At 39.2% G+C, this 18,266-nt stretch overlaps 1 protein-coding gene across 4 annotated transcripts in view; it reads left to right on the top strand.

Annotated features, from left to right (window-relative positions):
- DACH2 (dachshund family transcription factor 2) overlaps window positions 1-18,266 on the top strand; it is a 313,869-nt gene that overhangs the window by 174,655 nt on the left and 120,948 nt on the right. For 2 of the 4 annotated variants that reach the window (XM_049828091.1, XM_049828089.1), the window contains exon 3: window positions 4,029-4,100. The exons of the other annotated variants lie outside the window; for them this stretch is intronic. In XM_049828091.1, the coding sequence (XP_049684048.1) occupies window positions 4,029-4,100 (72 nt within the window). The remainder of the gene's footprint in view (window positions 1-4,028; window positions 4,101-18,266) is intronic. 4 annotated transcript variants of the gene reach the window in all.

The following is an 18,266-nucleotide window of genomic DNA, read 5'->3' as shown; positions in this document are numbered from 1 at the left end:
AGCAATAAATCATAGGATCGCTTCTGGTAGGTTTTCTGTGCTCAAGCCTGCAGTGTCTGTGCCACCTGCAAAAAGAGGAGGATTGGGAAAGGTTTGGATGAGAGAGATAAATCTTATCCCTGAAAGTTCAACAAACCTCTCAGGATCCAAAGGGTGGCTGCCAGGGATCAAGATCAGGAATTTGATGAATAATGGTCAGACAGCAGGTTAGGCTGACTCATGTGTGACCCTAAATAGGAGGACGGTGTTAGGGCGGCTGGACTGCAGTACGGTCGGGGTTCTTTGCTCCGCCACTGACGACAGAAACCCCAAGACCCTGCTTGTACCTCGCCTCTTACAGCTGTGCTCGGTTGCGTGCCGTGCCCTGTGTATGGAAAGCCAATACTGGCCAGTCTTTGGCCATCCTGCTCTGTATTGGAATTTGCTCTCTGGACAAAGTTCCGTACTGACAACAGCAAACCTTGCTATCTAATGGCTAGGGGGGGAGTGGTTTTGGCTTGTGAGCAGACAGAGATGAGGATAGTTTGTGTTGGTATCATAAAAGATGTGGTATGGTCAAAGGATGGCCTTTGATCTCCTTGGCTACCTTCTGTTCTTTTATCTCTTTCTCTTATCATTCATAGGTATTTTTCTGTTTTTCAGATTCTGATCTGTGGAGCAGCAATGATTCGAATGCGTATTTGTGTAACATCTCTCTAGAACTTCTGTGCTGATGCAGTAAAAATAACAATGAGATCGAAGTAGTTTACTAGACAGTAAAATACTGCTTAGTTTTAGGATTTACTACCTGCATGTTTTTAAAGGCTAAGATGATGAGACACTATGTTAATTGAAGAACTAGCTGGTCTTGGTAGTGAGCTAATTTTCTCTGTCTTCCAGCTCAAGAAGATCATACTGGTCTTTAAAAGAATGGGCAAACTGTGACATCTAATGTTACCACTCACAAATCACCCGTATTTTTGCTAGATGACAGCCAGTACTATCACTCCAATGCTTGTGTCTTCTTCATCATCAAACTCTGTGTTTATACATTTCCTGTGAGGTAACAAATGGAAATTTGGCAGTGGATTTTGTGGTATGCCATTCAGTTGCTATTGGAAGGACGGTTAAATATCATGGTGAAATGATTTTTCACAAATACCAGCTAAGGGGCTATAAGCATCTCTTTTAAAACGTGTTCAAGATGCAATAAATTGTTTCAGGCACATGTTTACTTTTTTAATTTTTTTTTCAACTTTATGTAGATTTTTAATTTTATTTTATAAAATAAAAGAAGCTGCTTTTGTGTGTTTAAAGTCAGTTATCAAGATTAAAGTCATTCAAATGTGTTAGGTTTTGACCTGTGCTTCTGTAGCGAGCTTACTTCAACAAGTTGAAATAAAATATAAATAACTTCCTCATAGTTTTTACGTTAAATCCCAGATTAAAATTAAATGTTTTCTGAAGTGAAAGATGTATGCAGAGTTGGCTCATCCTGGTTTAACTGTGAGTCTGAAGATTCATGGGTTAAATTAGTAAAATAGAGTAGGTTGACAATGATATTGTCAGTCCAGACTTCTGACCGTGTCAGTATTTACTATTGATGAAGTAGTCCGTGTTTGCCTGTTCCTACGCATTTCCAAGAAATGGTACGAGATATGTGCTAGTCCTAGATAATTTTTTCTCCAGCACCTAGATCACATTCCCCGGCATAAATTTAAGTCTTAGTAAAACTGAATTTCTAGTGTAAATATTGGTGGTTATGCTTTTGCTTTCTGTCTCACAAAAATTTCAAAAGTCTGGGTTACCTTTGCAGTTAAATGGACTAGCTGAGAACAGTTCATAAAGATAAAACATTTTGCAGCGTTATTTGTAATAAGGGGGATTCAGGGACTCACGGCAACTTTGGCAGGAAAAGTACTTTTGGTGACACAGTTACCAAGGCTAGTACGGAGCTAGTCACGTCTTGATTTTAGAAGGCTGTCAGTAAAAGCTGTCCTTCCTGAGGTGCAGGTTAGTATTTTCCTGGTGGCTAGACACGGACAGAGCCTGGAGGTGGATTGTGATGGATGGAGCAGGGGTTCGATGCACGGTCTGATTGACTTAGTCCATGGTGTCTCCTCTTTTATATGACAATGCTGTGAGGAAGGGACGACTTGGCTGTAGTAACAGTTTTAATCTAGACCTTTCATACCTGCTGATGATTATCTGAAGAGGGTTCTGCTGGTTAGGTAATTTTCTGGTAGAGGTTGTGGAAATGACTGCATGCCTATGAAAATGAGAACTTGTGGTATGGCTAAGTGTTCTCTTGTGTGTCTCTTACGTTCATGTGGAATTACACTGGAGTGCTTTATTTTCTATCTTTCTTTTTTGTTCTTTGCTGAGAATTTTATTGGAGAGAAATAGCCATGTATTGTGTGTATTAATCAGATCAACTTCTGTTTTTTCCTTTTGATAGGAATGCCTTGTTTTCTCCATTTGAGACGTTCATTCTGATCTACAGTGAACAATATCTATAAGCAAAAGGGAATTGAAATATCTTCCCAGGGTTAGTTTTAATTTTGCTTAATGGATGAAGGAAGATGAAATGCGACCTATTCCCCAGGGTTATTTAATATTAGAACTTGAACCTAATTAAGGGATTTGAGATCCTTTTTTCTTTTTTTTTAATAAATTGTTTTAAAAACTGAGAGCTGTTTAAGGCACCTCCTAGTGGGAGGTGCATGGCTCCTGGCATGAGAATGGTTTGGGGACTCACTCAGGATCTTCTGGTGTCCAGTCCCCGTTGTACCATTTTGCTGTATGTTCAGGTTCTGATTATCAGATGACTGTCGTCTTGATTCCATTCCTCTAAAATTATGCCAACAGTTGGATTATACCATGTGGGGAGTGAGGAGGTTGATTAGTCGATAGATGTGAAATATTTAGTTGGTGGAAAATATGTATAGTACAGTGAGGCCATGATTCTTTGTCACGTCTTCAAAAAATCTTGCGCTCAGTTTCAGGGCATTCTACCTGCATAAGGATAGTGAGAGCAGACTTTTATGGTGAAATCGTAGAGAGCTGTCGTAGATTAATTAAAGTTACAGACCCTCAACATTTGTATTCTATTTGGGATGTCACTTCCAGTAAGCTTTTTAAAAATGTAGTGGTGCAAATGGAAAAGTTTCAGCAAATATTAGATGTAACAATGAAGACTTTTGTTCCTCATTAAACCATTTCTTGATGTTTCCCGATAGATTTTCATCTAAATGCCTGCTAATCCCAGAGCTCTGACAGGCAAGGCCTGCTGAATTAGGCCAACCACTGCTACAAATAGCTACTGCACATGAAACAGTAATCATTGCTTTCCAGTCTATTATTAGATTAACTTCATAGGGATTGCTTTTTTCTCCTGTGAGTTGATGCATAAATGACATGCTTTACCCTCCAATAAATCTAACAGCAGAGTGGCTATGACATGATGTTCATACCCCTTAATCCCATGACAGATTATTTTTGATGGCTGCAGAAGTTTAGAGCAGCTTGAAACCATTAGAATTTAAAGGCATCATTGAAATTTTACAGCGTACCTGACTCAGACACAACAGGGCTAGTACTGAGCTAAGTTTGTGGTGTATTGGCTCCACGTTGTGATTACCTGTCACGGGGAGTCTTACTTCGTTATACTGATCCCCAGCTGTCGTTCAGAGGAGGTAAACACTCTTCTGGCGCTGCACCATCCCGGTCTCTCCTTGGAGAACGTATGCTGCTGTGCATAATGTTCCTGTGCTTGAAACTTCCACCTGGAGACAGTCGTAACACTTGAACACATGTGGAGAGCATGTTATGCACACAGAGTGCTTCATATAGGTGCTTGCATGGATGAGAATGCTGAAAAACATTTGAACCTTTGTTGCTTGTTAACCTTTTTCAAGATTTTGATATTGCTGATGGTCATTTCCCCCCCCCCCCCCCACTTAGCAATAAGTAGAAGTTTGCATTGTTAAAGGATGAAAATTCAGTTTTAGTAGCATATATGTGCTTTTAATAGTGTTCTTTTTTTCCAGATTTAAGAACTTTGTTTTTTCCTGCTGAAACCCAGATAAAGTTTGCAAAGCTCAAGACTCTTCAAATCCAAGGTGTTTACTACTATTTATATCTCATGTGAATGAATGACTGTATTTCGCTCTGGTTCTAAACTGTGTTTACCTGTTGTTTCATAAAGTTGTCTAAAATTTGCTGCTTTTAGACGTAACAATCACAGCTATAAAATTGCTGTCTAACTTAATAGGAAGATGTACATTGATTTCCATTGATTTGTATGGGTGTTTGTACATACCTAAATAGCATCATACCAAATTGAGCTCTGTAGGTTTCTATATATCTCTCAAAAGATTTCTATTCTGTGCAGTTCCTGGGGAGAAAAAAAAAAAAAAAAAAAAAAAAGAAGTCTTTTTCACCTAACAGCTTTGGGTTTGTGTTTTGGATAATGTGATTGAACCTGCTTGTGTTCTTAATTTCTGTCCTATAATAGGTATGTCAAGCAGATTCAGGTCGATGAATCTGGTGTCAAGTAGAGAGCTAATCTTAACACAGATCTACTGTAGCCTGACAGTTTTATGTTTGACAAATATCCTTTTTAAGGAATGGCATCATAGAGAATAAGATAGGAAGATAGAATAAATGATATATATTGTTGATAGATAAATATGAAATTTTCCAAAGAAAGCGTTAAGGTATTTGCTCTAATTAAGCTGCCTTTTTTTCTTAAAAAAACAGAAGAAAAAAGATGTTTAATATTTACATGGATTGAGTACCTTAGTAAGTTGTTTTTGGAAGTGGGTTCCCAGTTCTGCGTATGTTGTGGTCACAGGCTAGCTTTTTCTGAGTACTCTTTAGCATAACTGTCTTTTTCTGTTTGAGAGAGAAAATAGAACAGGAAGTGACTTCTTTTTTTATGGAGTTCTTAAGCTCTATGGCTTTATATATTAGTGTGCTTATAACAGAAGCTTTTTGGAAATGGGACTTATTTTATTAGGGTAAAATATTTATGCCTTAAGAGGAGAATAATTCAAAAACATATTTAGAAGGCATTTGGAGTTTCCAAACGTGAATGTTCACTACAGAACCTCAAGCATTAAAAGCTATGCTCATTAAGTCAGCGAAGAGAATTAATACTTTCTGTACCCAAGCACATATTAAATTTGGTCTCATTAGAACATCTTGATATTTGATTTCAGGTGTTTACAGCATTCTTGAACAGAGTTTGAGTCTCGTCTCTGTGGTACTGTTTACTTACGTATTTGAATACCTGAGCAGCCTAACTTAGGTCTAGTTGCGGTTGGTCTACACGCTGCTGTTACAGCAGCGTAGACAAGGCTGAGTGGTTTTTATGGTACAGTGCTTGTCTATAATGTATGCAGGAGTGACCTCTTTTCTTTTTCTCAGTATGGATATTTCTACCTATTTTGTGATCTTTAGTTTTATAAATGATGATGAAATTATAATCAGTTAGGGCCTGTCTCACAAAACCTTCTGCAGATGAAATAAAAGGTGTTGACAGTACAGGGAACCATACGATTTCATGATTAGGCCATTTTTCTTGTGACCTGGGAGAGTCAAAACTGAAGGGAACTGAGGATTAATCCACTGTTTATATCCATATGTAACCTTGCAACATGTGGATTAAATCTTTTCTGCACCTGTAGCATAACATTTTCCTCATGCTACAGAATAATACCTTAACTAAAACCACAGCAGCTTTCTAATGACTTCAAAGAAATGAAAAACCACATTCAGGTTGAAAGCATTTTATTATTTGTAATTTTTAGCATAGTGCATATTAAATGTAATAACTGATGAGTTTAGTAGAATAATCTCTATTACCATATGCAAGAAACATGCTTCATAAGTTACATACCTCTTTAAGAACTGTTAACTTTTATAGAATTTGCTGCAACAAATCATTCTGGGAATGCTGTGTGCTTGTGTTTTCAATTGAGGTTCCAACATTTGGTTGAAGTATCTTCTGTACTTCTATCATCTCATAATTTCCTTCAGAGAAGAGAGAGCACAATCTGTGTGTTGGGTGGGAGGATGAGGGAATGCTAATTGAAACCATGTAATAAAAAGGTAATTTAGCAAAACTATTAGTTTTTGGTTTTTTACTATTTTAAGCCTATTATTTTTAAAATTACTTCTGTATTAAAAAGGCTGTAAAACTACACTGAATGTCAGCATATTGCATCTTAACTCCCATTTTCCTTTGCATGAATAGTAAAATCTTTATAAATTAAGAACTAAAATTAATTGAATAAACTTCAGTTGAACATTTTTATGTTTCTGTTTGAATTAAAAAAAGCATATTGTAGATTTTTTTGAGAACATTTAATGGTTTCTAACATTGACCACACCTCGAACACAGTACAGGAAAAAAGTGCTGAGGGAGAGAAACAAAACCCAAGAACAAATGTTAATGAGCATTATATGATTTACAGCTGTGTTTACTGCTGTAATGTAGTTGGTAACACCCGTGTCTATTGCTAGATCATAGTTCTCCATCCAATAAAGAACCATTATCAGTTACTGCTTTTTTCAGCCTTACAGCCAGCGAGTTGCACCAGTTCAGCATGGAGGCCTACCTGGAGAAATGGACTACAGGCTTGACCCAGATAACATCATCTTTTTTTTGCCAGGTTACTTTTAAGCGGAATTGTTTCCTCCATCTAGTTCCTACAACCCCCTCACAAGGAGGGACTTTAATAATACGGGGACTTGGCAATCGGGGAAAGCAGTGGCAAGACTGGAGCAGGGGAGCAGAGGGCTGCTGCTCAACACATAGTAGCTGCTGGTACTCCTAGCTTCAGGGAAACGGTTCCGGGCTGTGATTTATCTGGCAAAACACTGAATGAGAAAAAAGAATCTGTAGGTTCAAGTGGGTCACAAATGGAATCGGTTGCTCATGGTTTGGTAGCTTCATTTTGGGCTGCTTTGTTGTTGTTTTAAAAAGCTAGTTCTTGCTTTGGGGTGTATTAGTAATGTGCAACTGTGCTGGCATGTGCATTGCAGGGGAGGACTTTTAATACTGGGTGCTGTTAATACTGGGTGTAGAGAGAGGTGAGCATCGCCCTCGCAGAAGGAGGTAGATTCTCCTCAGTTGTTAGGGGTTTGTGGTATCTTTTACACTGCCTTGATGAATTCCTGTTAAATGCGGCGGGCTTTACCACACAAGATGAGGTGGAACTGGGCTGTGACAAATGGTCACTGGAAACCACAGAGGAAGGCAGAATGCAGAATATGAGCAACTTTTCTGCATCTCTGAAAGGTACCAAATGCTTCTTGAAAACAGCAAGAGTGCTGTTTGGTTGTTTTTTTTTCCTGAATCCCTGAGCTGGAAACGATGTTACCTGCAATTTCTGAGGCAGTACTGTGGCTTAAAAATTATTTACTTCTCGTGGTGTATCTTGATTGTTAATGGGTAGCAAACTCTACAAGTGCCTCCTTTTTTTTTTTTTTTTTTGAAGTCAAAACCAGCTACAATCCATTTAGCATAACAGAAATCACAAAACAACCCAAATATATGAATTAGAGGACATGCAAATCAAAGACGTTACTTTTCAGTCATTGTTTCTAATGGTTGAATAATGTTGTGGTAAAGTATTAATCATGTTCTGTTACCCTTTAATTTCCAAAAGTTTTATGGTTTTCAGGAAATCTAACATCAATTTAAAAGTATAAAGGACTGAAGCAACACATGTATAAGATAGCATTTAGTAAGTCCAGGATACTCGTATGTAACGTAACGATGTCTTTTCATATGAGTATATTAATAGAACAAGTGTTTGTAGCAAAAACCTTATTATTAATGACAGTGAATCAAAAATTACAAGAATTCATTAAAACTGACTCCTGACATTCTTGATCTGAAGACTTGGTCACAGCAAGTCATAATGTGGATTAGTGTCAATTTCTCAAAGTGTTAAGATTTCTGAATTCATAGGTAAAACATTTCCGTTAGCAACTACTATATTAAACTGAATTACAAGATACAAATTGGGAAATTCATATGGCAGTTAGAATGATCTAAACTGTTTATTTCCTGTTGATGAGTATTGTATTCTGTAAATCAATACATATGTATATTTAATGCTACCAAATAATTGATGCTCATGAACTCCTTTTGCATCACTGTGGGATGCTTTAAACAGCTTTTGCATGCAGTTACATTTTGAAATGATGCTGGGTCTTTTGAAACAGTTTAAGTAGTTTACTGCATCTTTACATCTATGAACGTTGTCCGTCCAGATCAGATGTCAAGGTAAAAAGATACAAACCCTGTAACATCAAGTTTGCTGTCCTTGTGAGGACAAGGAACTTTATTTGCAGTTGTTGTCTTGGCATTTCAATTCCCGTCGATTAGGCTCCTGAAAATCAGTAACAATTGAGGTCATGGCACAAAGTAAAGTAATTTTTGCTGCAGTGGCCTGTGTTTGCAGGAAATGATGAAACATGATGTCAGTTCCTATTAGTTACTATTACATTTCCACCCAGTTTGACTTTGGGCTACTTTGAGGGCATGTCAGAACCTTGTGGGCTCATGTCTTGACCCAGTCATAAGGCTGAGTTGAAGAATGTCCTTCTGAATTTAAATATCTGGATCTTTATTGCCTAAACTGGGAGGTTCTGGTATTGTTTTTACATATTCTCTAAATTTTATAAGAAAATACATAGGTTTCGTAAGAGTTTAAAAAAGAACTTGAGCACCTAAGTCAACTTGCGGAATATTTGTGGGAAGTGCGACTCTGTATTTCACTGCCTACATGCTGCTCTTTTTTTATAAGAAGCAACAGCAGCTTCCATTACATGCTAGGAAGAACTGTGAAAGGTTCATAGACTTGGAGCTTATGGGCGTGTTTGGAGCCTGTCTTGTAAGTGTGGTCATTAGATGTTAATGGCTCTACCTTCATGCAGTCCTCATTACTGCTCCCTTGCAGAGAGCAGTTGTGCCCTCGTATCTCCAGGCTGAGCTGCTCAGGACATCCTTTCTTAACCCTTTTCAGTCAGGTTACTCTAACAATGTGTTTTTGAAACGAATTACAGAGCTACTGCAGGAGTAACACAGCCTAAGCATCTGATAGCAATGTCATACAGAACTTGATAATCTGTGCCTGATGGGCATCTGGGTGGTAACTTCCACAGTCAGTAACACTGCAGCTGGAAAGGATAAAGTACAGTTACGCTCTTTTAAAATCGGTCTCTACCCTCCAGTTTGGGTGTATGAATGCAGCCCTGTTGCCCATATTTCACTTGTGGGGATTTGTGAGGTTGGATGTTTCCTGAGCATGGGTCCCCAGGTCCTGCTGGGCATGCCCTTTGCTATTCGGGACATCACATAGGGCAAGTAGGTGCGGCACAAGACCACGTCTTCTGGAGTAGCAGCTGTTGCCAAGTGGAATGTATTAGGACATATCAAACTACTGGAATTTTCTTCATCTTGGTCAATAAATAGACTATAGAATGGAAATAGTTTGTATACACTGCTACCCAAAAGTATATTATAATCATCTTTAAAGCAGCTCATCCAGGATTTTACAAACATCAGGAAACAGCTAACTACTGTAAATGAGCTGCTACATATTCAACCAATAAGTAATGAAGTAAGTGATCTATAGCAATTTAACATAGCGGATTAATTTTTTTGCCTTCTTGTTATTTTTGTAAAAATTTTCTTCTAATGACTTGGTGCCGTCTCTTAGCTTTGCTATTGACACAACAGTAGCAGGGCTAGAAAATACAGGGTATTTAACGCAAGTTTTGCCCTGTTAAAAGATCTGAACTCTCACATTTTAAATATGTCATGATTTAACCCCAGCTGACAATTAAGCACCACACAGCCGCTTGCCTTACCTCCCCTCACAGTGGGATGGGGGAGAGAATCAGAAGGGTAAAAGTGAGAAAACTCATGGGCTGAGACAAAGACAGTGTAATAAGGTAAAGGAAAAGCTGTGCACACAAGCAAAGCAAACCAAGGAATTCATTCACCGCTTCCCATGGGCAGGCGGGAGTTCGGCCATCCCCAGGAAAGCGGGGCTCCGTCATGTGTAACAGTGACTTGGGAAAACAAACGCCATCGCTCCGAACGTTCCCCCCTTCCTCCTTCCCCCAGCTTTATATACTGAGCGTGATGTCGTACGGTCTGGGATATCCCTTGGGTCAGTCGGGGTCAGCTGTCCCGGCTGTGTCCCCTCCAACTCCTTGTGCCCCCCCCCCCCCCAGGCTCCTCGCTGGTGGGGTGGGGGGAGAACCAGAACAGCCCTTGGCTCTGGGCAAGCACCGCTCAGCGGGAACCAAAACATCTCTGCGTTATCAACACCGTTTTCGGCACAGATCCAAAGCGTAGCCCCATACTAGCTACTCTGAAGAAAATTTAAGTCTATCCCAGCCAAAACCAGCACAAAATATGAAAACTCAGAGGTGTGCCCACTTAGCGTACACAGAATTCTGATACTTTCTTGATGTCTTTCTCTCACGTGTTTGTAAATGTGTCTGCACGCACACCATGCGGTGCTTCGTGTGCCTTCGCCTGACTACCGAGGGAGATGACGTTCTCTTTTCGAAGTGAGCACGCTACCCTGTTACTTTTCTAAACATGCTTGTGCTTGCGTGCATGGGCACATGTATATACACAGACCAGTCAGAGCACTGTTGACGTAGCTTTTCCATGTGCTATCAGTTCTAAATGCTGGGATTACCTGGGCGATTGTTTTCTCAGAATGCCATAATGTAATCTCAAACCTAATACTCCAACAACCATCCACTAATTAAAACTGCAATTATATTTTTGCTCAAACAAAACGACTTAATAAACATTATCACAAACTGTTTACCCTTCCCAAAAACAATTTATGCTCACTAATACAATTTCCCATTAAAACTGCTGCCAGGTAAATTAAAAACTCTTGAAATAGTAAGTAAGTGGGAAATTAATTCAACAGTTTAATCTAGAGCTAATAACAGTTGCAAGCTCAGAAAAAGATTGCTACAGCGGGGAGTTAATTAACAGCTTATTCCCCATTTGATAAAAGTAATCCACTCTAATTCCAGTGTAATTTACCTCAATGTAATATAAAACCACAAGCTGCTTCTGGTGCTAGTAATTATTAGCCTTGTCCTGTGGCCACACTGACAATAAAAGTCAGCAGTATCTTAATAATAAGAGGCAGTCTGCTAAATGCCCACAATTAAAGACGTAACATGAAATCTTGAAACTGCAACAATCATGTATATTGCTAAACAGACTGGAGGTACAATTTCAACAATAAGAAGCACGTCTAATTGCTGTCCCTAGTTCTAATAACGAGGTGTGCCTTTCATAAACCCAGGTTTTTCTGCTGCAGTAAGTTCTGTCTAATAAATGCACTGGGGAGACTATAGGATATAGGTTGCAAACAGGTCTGGTTGTTGTTTCAACTGCTGAGCGAGCCAGTGTGGATGCCTTTTTATTATTTTCTGTTACGCAAATTAAATACAAAGTTTGGAGCTCTTGACCTGAAATACCATACTGGGATCATAAATTCAGTGTGGCTGTTTTGACCTCAGCTATATTGAAGTCTGTTTTCCTTCCTTTTCTCTTTTCATAGGGTTAAAACCAAGGATCACATTTGATACGTTCATATATATATATGTATGCATGCACACATGCACACACACAAATATATATACCAACATTCAACTATACAAATACGTGAGAAATATGTTTTATTACAAATTTTCTTGTTTGATCCTGGGATAATATTTTCTGATAATTATTTTGATTTGCTCTTGAGCAATCATGACAGTTCATCACTAGGGAACTCAAACATTATTTAAGTATTGCCGTTTTTTTTAGTTTGGTTTCTGAGTATCAGGTAGGCTCCCTTGTTGGCTTGCATGATGTGTTTTTAGCACTTTTACATTGTTACTGATTAGTGATATCATAGCAAGGTTAGGACAAGTTAGTACACTGTAATCACAATTTAACTTAAGTACATGAAATTAAATGATCTATTTTATCATATAAATAATGATACTTGAAATAAAAAATGTATGGCATTATTTTAACCCACTGGTTATTAACAAGGGGTGAGTGGTTTTGATTTTCTGCTGTCACCTAAAACATTTGTTTACAATATCGATGTACTTGAGTAACTTCCTTCTGGGGCTTTGATGGATTTCTCAGAAATAAAATGCCTGCTGGGACATGCTCCATTGGATAGCAATTGCAAACAAATACATCTGATGTTATAACTGTGGGGTTTTTTTTAATTACTTTAAGCAGAGAAGAATTAACTTTAAAGGCTAACTTCGAAAATACAAAGTACGGGTTCTAGGATTGTGTGCTCATGTTATTATAAAGGTGTCAGAGCTGGTGACAAAGATGAAGGCAGTGACTGGAGTGATAGTTCAGTTACAGATACAGTATTCTTTCCCACATGTTCTTCAAGAAATTGGAATTTTCTTGGGGTAGTGCAGAGACAGACAGATGTTTAGGACCGAATTGGTACTTTTAGCATGTCTCAGTTCTGGTAGGATACTCTGCATACTTTCACTTTTCTGCTAGTGCTGGTTAGCAAAGACAATATACTTTTTTCCTACATAAATGTGGTTCTTCCTTATGTAAAATACTAAATTTTTTTCAGCTGGAAGTTTTGCTTACTTTCAGTACTGATTTTTAGTTTGACTGAGTAATCGGCTCTTGGGCAAGGAATGTTTTCCTAAGGAGAGCTGGGGAATACCACTGTATCATCCGCACTTCTTTCTTGGCAGGTAGCTTGCTCTCCTTTATTGAGGCTTGGTTTGGTGGGGGTTTTGTTGTTTTAAACTGCGAGAATGGTTGAACACTGGAGCACTCAGTGGAGCTAAGTCTCCATCCTTGCAGATACTCAAAACCCGTCTGGACACTGTTCTGAGCAATCTGCTCCAGATAACTCTTTTTCAAAGTGGGGAGGGTGGACTTACACGATCTTCAGAGGTCCCTTCCAACCTTAGCCCTTTTGTGATATTTCCTAATGCGCTGGAATTTCTCCTTAATCTAATGGCAGTTGATTGTTTTAAGGTTTCTCTTTCAGGCTTTTTGCATCAAATAAGACCAGGTAAGAGTTGTTAACTGAAAGAAACACAAGGGAGAGGAGGAGACCGAACACATGAAATGATAGTTCTTTATTTCTGATAGCAACGGTAAGAAGTCTTAGGAGAAACTGTTAGCGTCTGACTATAACTACACTTAAACTATGCTATCCACTCCCACTTCATTTATTTATGAACTTAGCAACAATCAGATCTACCAAGTTTAAACTTAATTTACAGTTCTGAGTTTGGAACGATTTTTAAATTTTTGTTGTTAAACCTTCAGTAAAATAAATAATCTTGACTGTAAAGGATTTTCTTTCCTGCTGGCATAGAAGTCATCCATAATCTGTATTTTGTCTATATACAAAATCTCTAGTATGAGTGAAGTGATGCTTAAAATTTTGTAGGTCAAGGATTTGAAGCCAATCACTGTGGATGCTCAAACTAGATAGACCTAGAAATGAATTAGCACACCTCATCAGCTGCTCATCCTTGCTAATGCAGTCCTCCGTGCTTCCATTGCAATCATTGTGTCCACACTATCAGAGCCGTAGCAGAGCCGGGGCAGACTTAGAGCAGTTGTAGCACAGCAGCTTGAAGTGAATTAAGATCAGCCCTAAATCACACAGGTTAGGGAACTGCTCTGCAGTGCCGCTTGGGCTGAGGTGTTCTAATAGCTAGATAAATTCTTAGATTTAAATATGATTTCACAATTGAGTAATTTGTAGGTTTTGTTTAATTGTATTTGACAATTCAGAGGAAAATCGTTCAAGAAATATTTGGAAAAAAACCAGTTTGCTATTCACATTGCCTATTCTTCAGACATATCTGCAAGGTTATGGTTATGAAAGGTTATATATAAATTAATACAATATTCTGCAAGAGTATGGTACTCTGACAGATGTAATACTTTAGTTAGTGTTTCAACTAGACTCTGTAGGGTGTAACTGTGAAGGGCTGAGACTTGCAGGAGGGACTCGGGGTATTGCCTTGTGTGTCTTACGATGGAGAGTTGAACGAGGAGGCTTCTCCCAAGCTGTGCGTCTCTTCTGTTGTGTGGAGATGGCCAAAAGGGTTATACGTCCACTTCAGAAATGCTGTAATTTACAGATTGACGGATTAAAATAAACCGACACCAAAAGACCTGCTCTGGTTGATAATCCTCGGGCAATGTGAGCTCTCCTTTTCAGTAACTGCTGAGTCAGGTGAGTCAGTGCAGGAGGGGGGACTCCCTGTTGGTACGTGTGAGGTGACAGTGTTAGTATAATTATCCTGTGTTTTCAGAACAGGAATCCTGTTCTGCATTGTCCTAACACACTTTGGCAGGACACTGAGAGGCAGCAACTGCTGGGGCGGAGGGCGCCGTGGCTTCTGCAGGCGGTGGAGCACGGGAGGTGCTCGTGAGCACATCCCTGGGGATGCGCGGCGGAGGGCAGGGCAGGGAGCAGGTTGTGTGCTGTTGCAGGTAGGCGGCGGGGGAGCAGCGCGCTCTTCCAAAATCACCATTGGGTTGGACAGGCAGACGCCCTCAGCGCTGGTGCGGCTCCCGCTGGCCCCTGTCACTGCGATGCAGACCTCAGCTCAACGCCGTGGCGAGAGGACGTGTCGCTAGTCACATCCCCTGCACAGATACCTAAAGCACGAAGCAGAGACAAAGAGCGTGCCTGTGTGCGGGATACAAACGTGAACTCTCTTCAGTTGGTTATTCACCAGCAGTATCGTAGTCAGTCTCAAGGTGCATTAAAATAACCTCAAGGACACAACTTGATTTCCATATGAGGCATGGTTAAACTCGTTAATTGTCATGGATAAATGTGGAAAAACCCCAGCCATCAGGGACACAGGTTTTACCCAACACTTCTTGCCTGTTATAAATGTACGTTTTAAAGAACAGATACATTTGGAGAGGGCATATGCAACTAAAACCAGTAGAGCATTAGAATAATTTTTCTTGAAAATTTTAAATTTCACCAAAATACGTAACGCCCAAATTAACTATCTGTGTATGTAATTATTGAGTGCAAACAGTCTGTTTACATCAACGGTGCACAAAAACAAAGTTATGCAATATTCCAAGGAGTTTACCATTTGCCATTTACCCACTCTTCCACAAGGAATTTTACACTCAGTAGGGTAAATTTGCAGTGCGAGTGGCAGCCTGTGGACCTGGATTGCTCTGGGATGGCATGCATGAGTAAATAGAAATGCGTTAGAGGACCATACTGATCATGTGTATAGGCCTCCTGTGTAATCTGGGCTATGAAATGTCACTAAGCTATTCCTGCGTTAAGCCTGCAACTTCTAACTAAACCCGATTAATATCTGAGCAGCACATCCAGTCCCAGCTCAAAGATTCAAGTGATGGAGAATTCATCCCATGTCTTCATAAACTGTCCCAGTGTTTGTTTATTTGTGCTGTTAAAAGTTGACCTTTTTTCCCAGTTCATGTTAAATTTTCTGCCTATTGCTGCAAAGTCATTGAACTTTATCTCCATGGTCAAGCGCTTGCCATTTTTCTTTCACCTGTTGCCTTTTTCCCTCACTCAACCCTGAATTCAGTGAGCTGGTAGCAGATGTACCTAGTGACCGGAAAAGTGCGGGTCCCTGACATAGAAAGAGAAATTACGTTGGTAGTGTTGGTAACAAGAGTTCACGTGGAGTACAGCTACAAGCGGTGGGGGCAGGGATTGGGATTGGCCATCGGAAGGAGAATTTCAAAGCTGTCTGTTCAGGAGAGAGCTAGGTGATGCAATTCATGATTTATATACAATTTAAACTCATGTTTACAGTGGTATAACTTGTTAGCACATTTTTAGCAAGTCATTTATTTTCTTCTACCCAATTTGTCTGGCCTTTCAGACAACTGCCATTATGCTAATGTAATTAATATACATTCTAAAAAGCAGGATTATGGCAGTTTATTTCAGGAGTGTCTACTTTGCTTTTTTAGTTTTCTTTCCCATGCTGCCACTCAACATTTCACAACTAATGCTGAAAGAACCTGCTTTTCTGCAATTCTTTCTGGCATGGAAGGACTTTCCTGTATTTCTTTGCCTCATTGACTCTCCATCTCATTTAAAAATCTTTGCTGAAAATACATCTTTTTCCCCTTGCATGACCCTCATAATTTTTATCTCTCTCTGCTGTTATTTTAGTACGTAATTTTACTTTTAAACTAGCTGATGGCCCTTCATTTGAGAAAGGGCAATCAATAAATTATGTGCTGATTGTGGATATTCTTCGTCATATTTTTGTATTTCATTGTCCAGACTGTAACAGTTGATATATATTTTTGTTGTACTTTTTCACCTTCTTTAGAGTATCTTTATTCTTGGCTTTTAATAATTGAAAGAAAATTCAATCTTTTTCCATTGTGAGAGAGAATGAAGGAGTGAATCTCTACCTGCTAAATACCGCTTATATCAGTTAATGGCCGTGCTGAGGAAAAACAAGCTTGAAAAAACTTGACATGGGTTGAACAAAGAGAGTGAGTGGTTTTCCTGAATAATTTTTTAGCTCATGTCACTAAATCATCGACTGGCAGCTTCTAGATGTAGTAAATTTCTATGAAAAACTGACCAAGGATTTCTGAAATACTTTTGTTGTGGAAACAGAAACATTTTGTTGGGAACTTACGTGACAGCTTTAACAAGAGAAGTTTTTAAGACCCACTTTGGTCCTTTTCCCAAGGTGTGAAGGGGAGCTCTGCATCCTTCAGGATAACTTCAGGGTAACTAGCACTTGAGTGTGCAGACCGGGATGCGCAGTTTGGCTTCGTGCCTGTGCTTTTCTTCTGGGACAGGTTTGCACGAAGAGAGGAGTACGTCCAAGGGGAGTCAGTCAGTCTGACCCAGAACGTATTTAATCAGTCACTCCAAGGACACTTTTAGCAGGAGAGGGGTATGAGATGATGGTGTAGCCCAGTGTCGCACTGCTGCCCAGATTTTGGGATCCTTTGTGTATGTGCAGAGGCAGCTGTCATAGGGGTGTGCTTACTCCAGCTTGGCCAGCCTTGATTGTTGCCCAGGGCTTTTTTGCCTCTGACAGAAATGTGGTTTTCAGTGGAAAAAATTTCTTCATCCGAAGGTTTTTTTAAACAGGTTTTGCTATAATTTTGTGTGGCTTCATGGTTGGTTTGGGGTTTTTTTTCAATGTAAAGAGTGTGCTAGTGACTATAACTACTATTTATGATTAATAGTAAGTTTGCAGGAGTGAAGTTTAGAGAAATAAGATCCCACCTGTGGTAATTACGCTTTGTTCTGACAACAGAGAGGTGTGTATATGTGTGCAGGTAATTAAGCATAAATAATATCATCCTTTACTCTCAGATGTATACAGATATTTCTTGTAGATTAGTGCTGTGGTCTCATTATGTGCTAATTTAGAAAAAAAAGGACTGAGCAACCTTTGGCAATTTAGATCGTTTTTCTGCCCATGAAACTTCTCTTTTAGCTTTTTTGTCAGCAGTTCTGCTCAAAAAGACGATTGGAACATGTATGATGGGACAAGTTTGTCTTACTGTTGATTTACGTATTTTTTTATTAATTTAATATTAAGTACTTGCTTATAGTAGCTCCACCCATGTATGAGTTACTTTTCCAGCTTTCAGGAATGGTTGGTGCTGGTTCGTCTTCGTGCTGTCACTTGATAACTAAATTGTAATATGTAAAAAACCAGGAACATATTCTTAGGTCATCTCAATACATGAATCCAATCTCGTAAAGATTTTCATTATGGTTTGAAGGATGAGATGTGCATCTTATTCATTTGCTCATACAGATTCTAGCCGCTGACCCATTCATCAAATGCACAAGTCCAGGCCAACAGGAATGATCTCTCCAAGAAAGATAAAGAGCAGAAATTTCAAATGAAAGACATTGTTCTTTGTACCAGCTCACCTCATCTGCCATCACTTGTAATTGATATTATCTAGCTTGTCATCTGCCACTGTATATAAGCACTGCCTACTATGAGAGCAGCTGGGGAAAAAGGGGTACATAGGAGCCATAGAGTTTATAAAATAAAATTAGGGGAATTCCATTTCCCAAGTGTTTCATGTGCTGTTAAGGGAGCTGGAATATTATTTAGAAGCCTTTCAATTATTTCAATCTAGCAATTTCTGAAAAGAAGAGCAAGCAGTAACACATTGTTGGCGCGGGAATGTCATTAGTCAGCCAAAAACAAACACAAAGAGAGAC

The sequence above is a fragment of the Accipiter gentilis genome, chromosome 24, assembly GCF_929443795.1.
Source record: "Accipiter gentilis chromosome 24, bAccGen1.1, whole genome shotgun sequence".
Lineage (NCBI taxonomy): Eukaryota > Metazoa > Chordata > Aves > Accipitriformes > Accipitridae > Astur > Astur gentilis.
The sequence above is the reverse complement of the archived record's forward strand: the minus strand, read 5'-3'. Positions and strand labels throughout refer to the sequence as shown.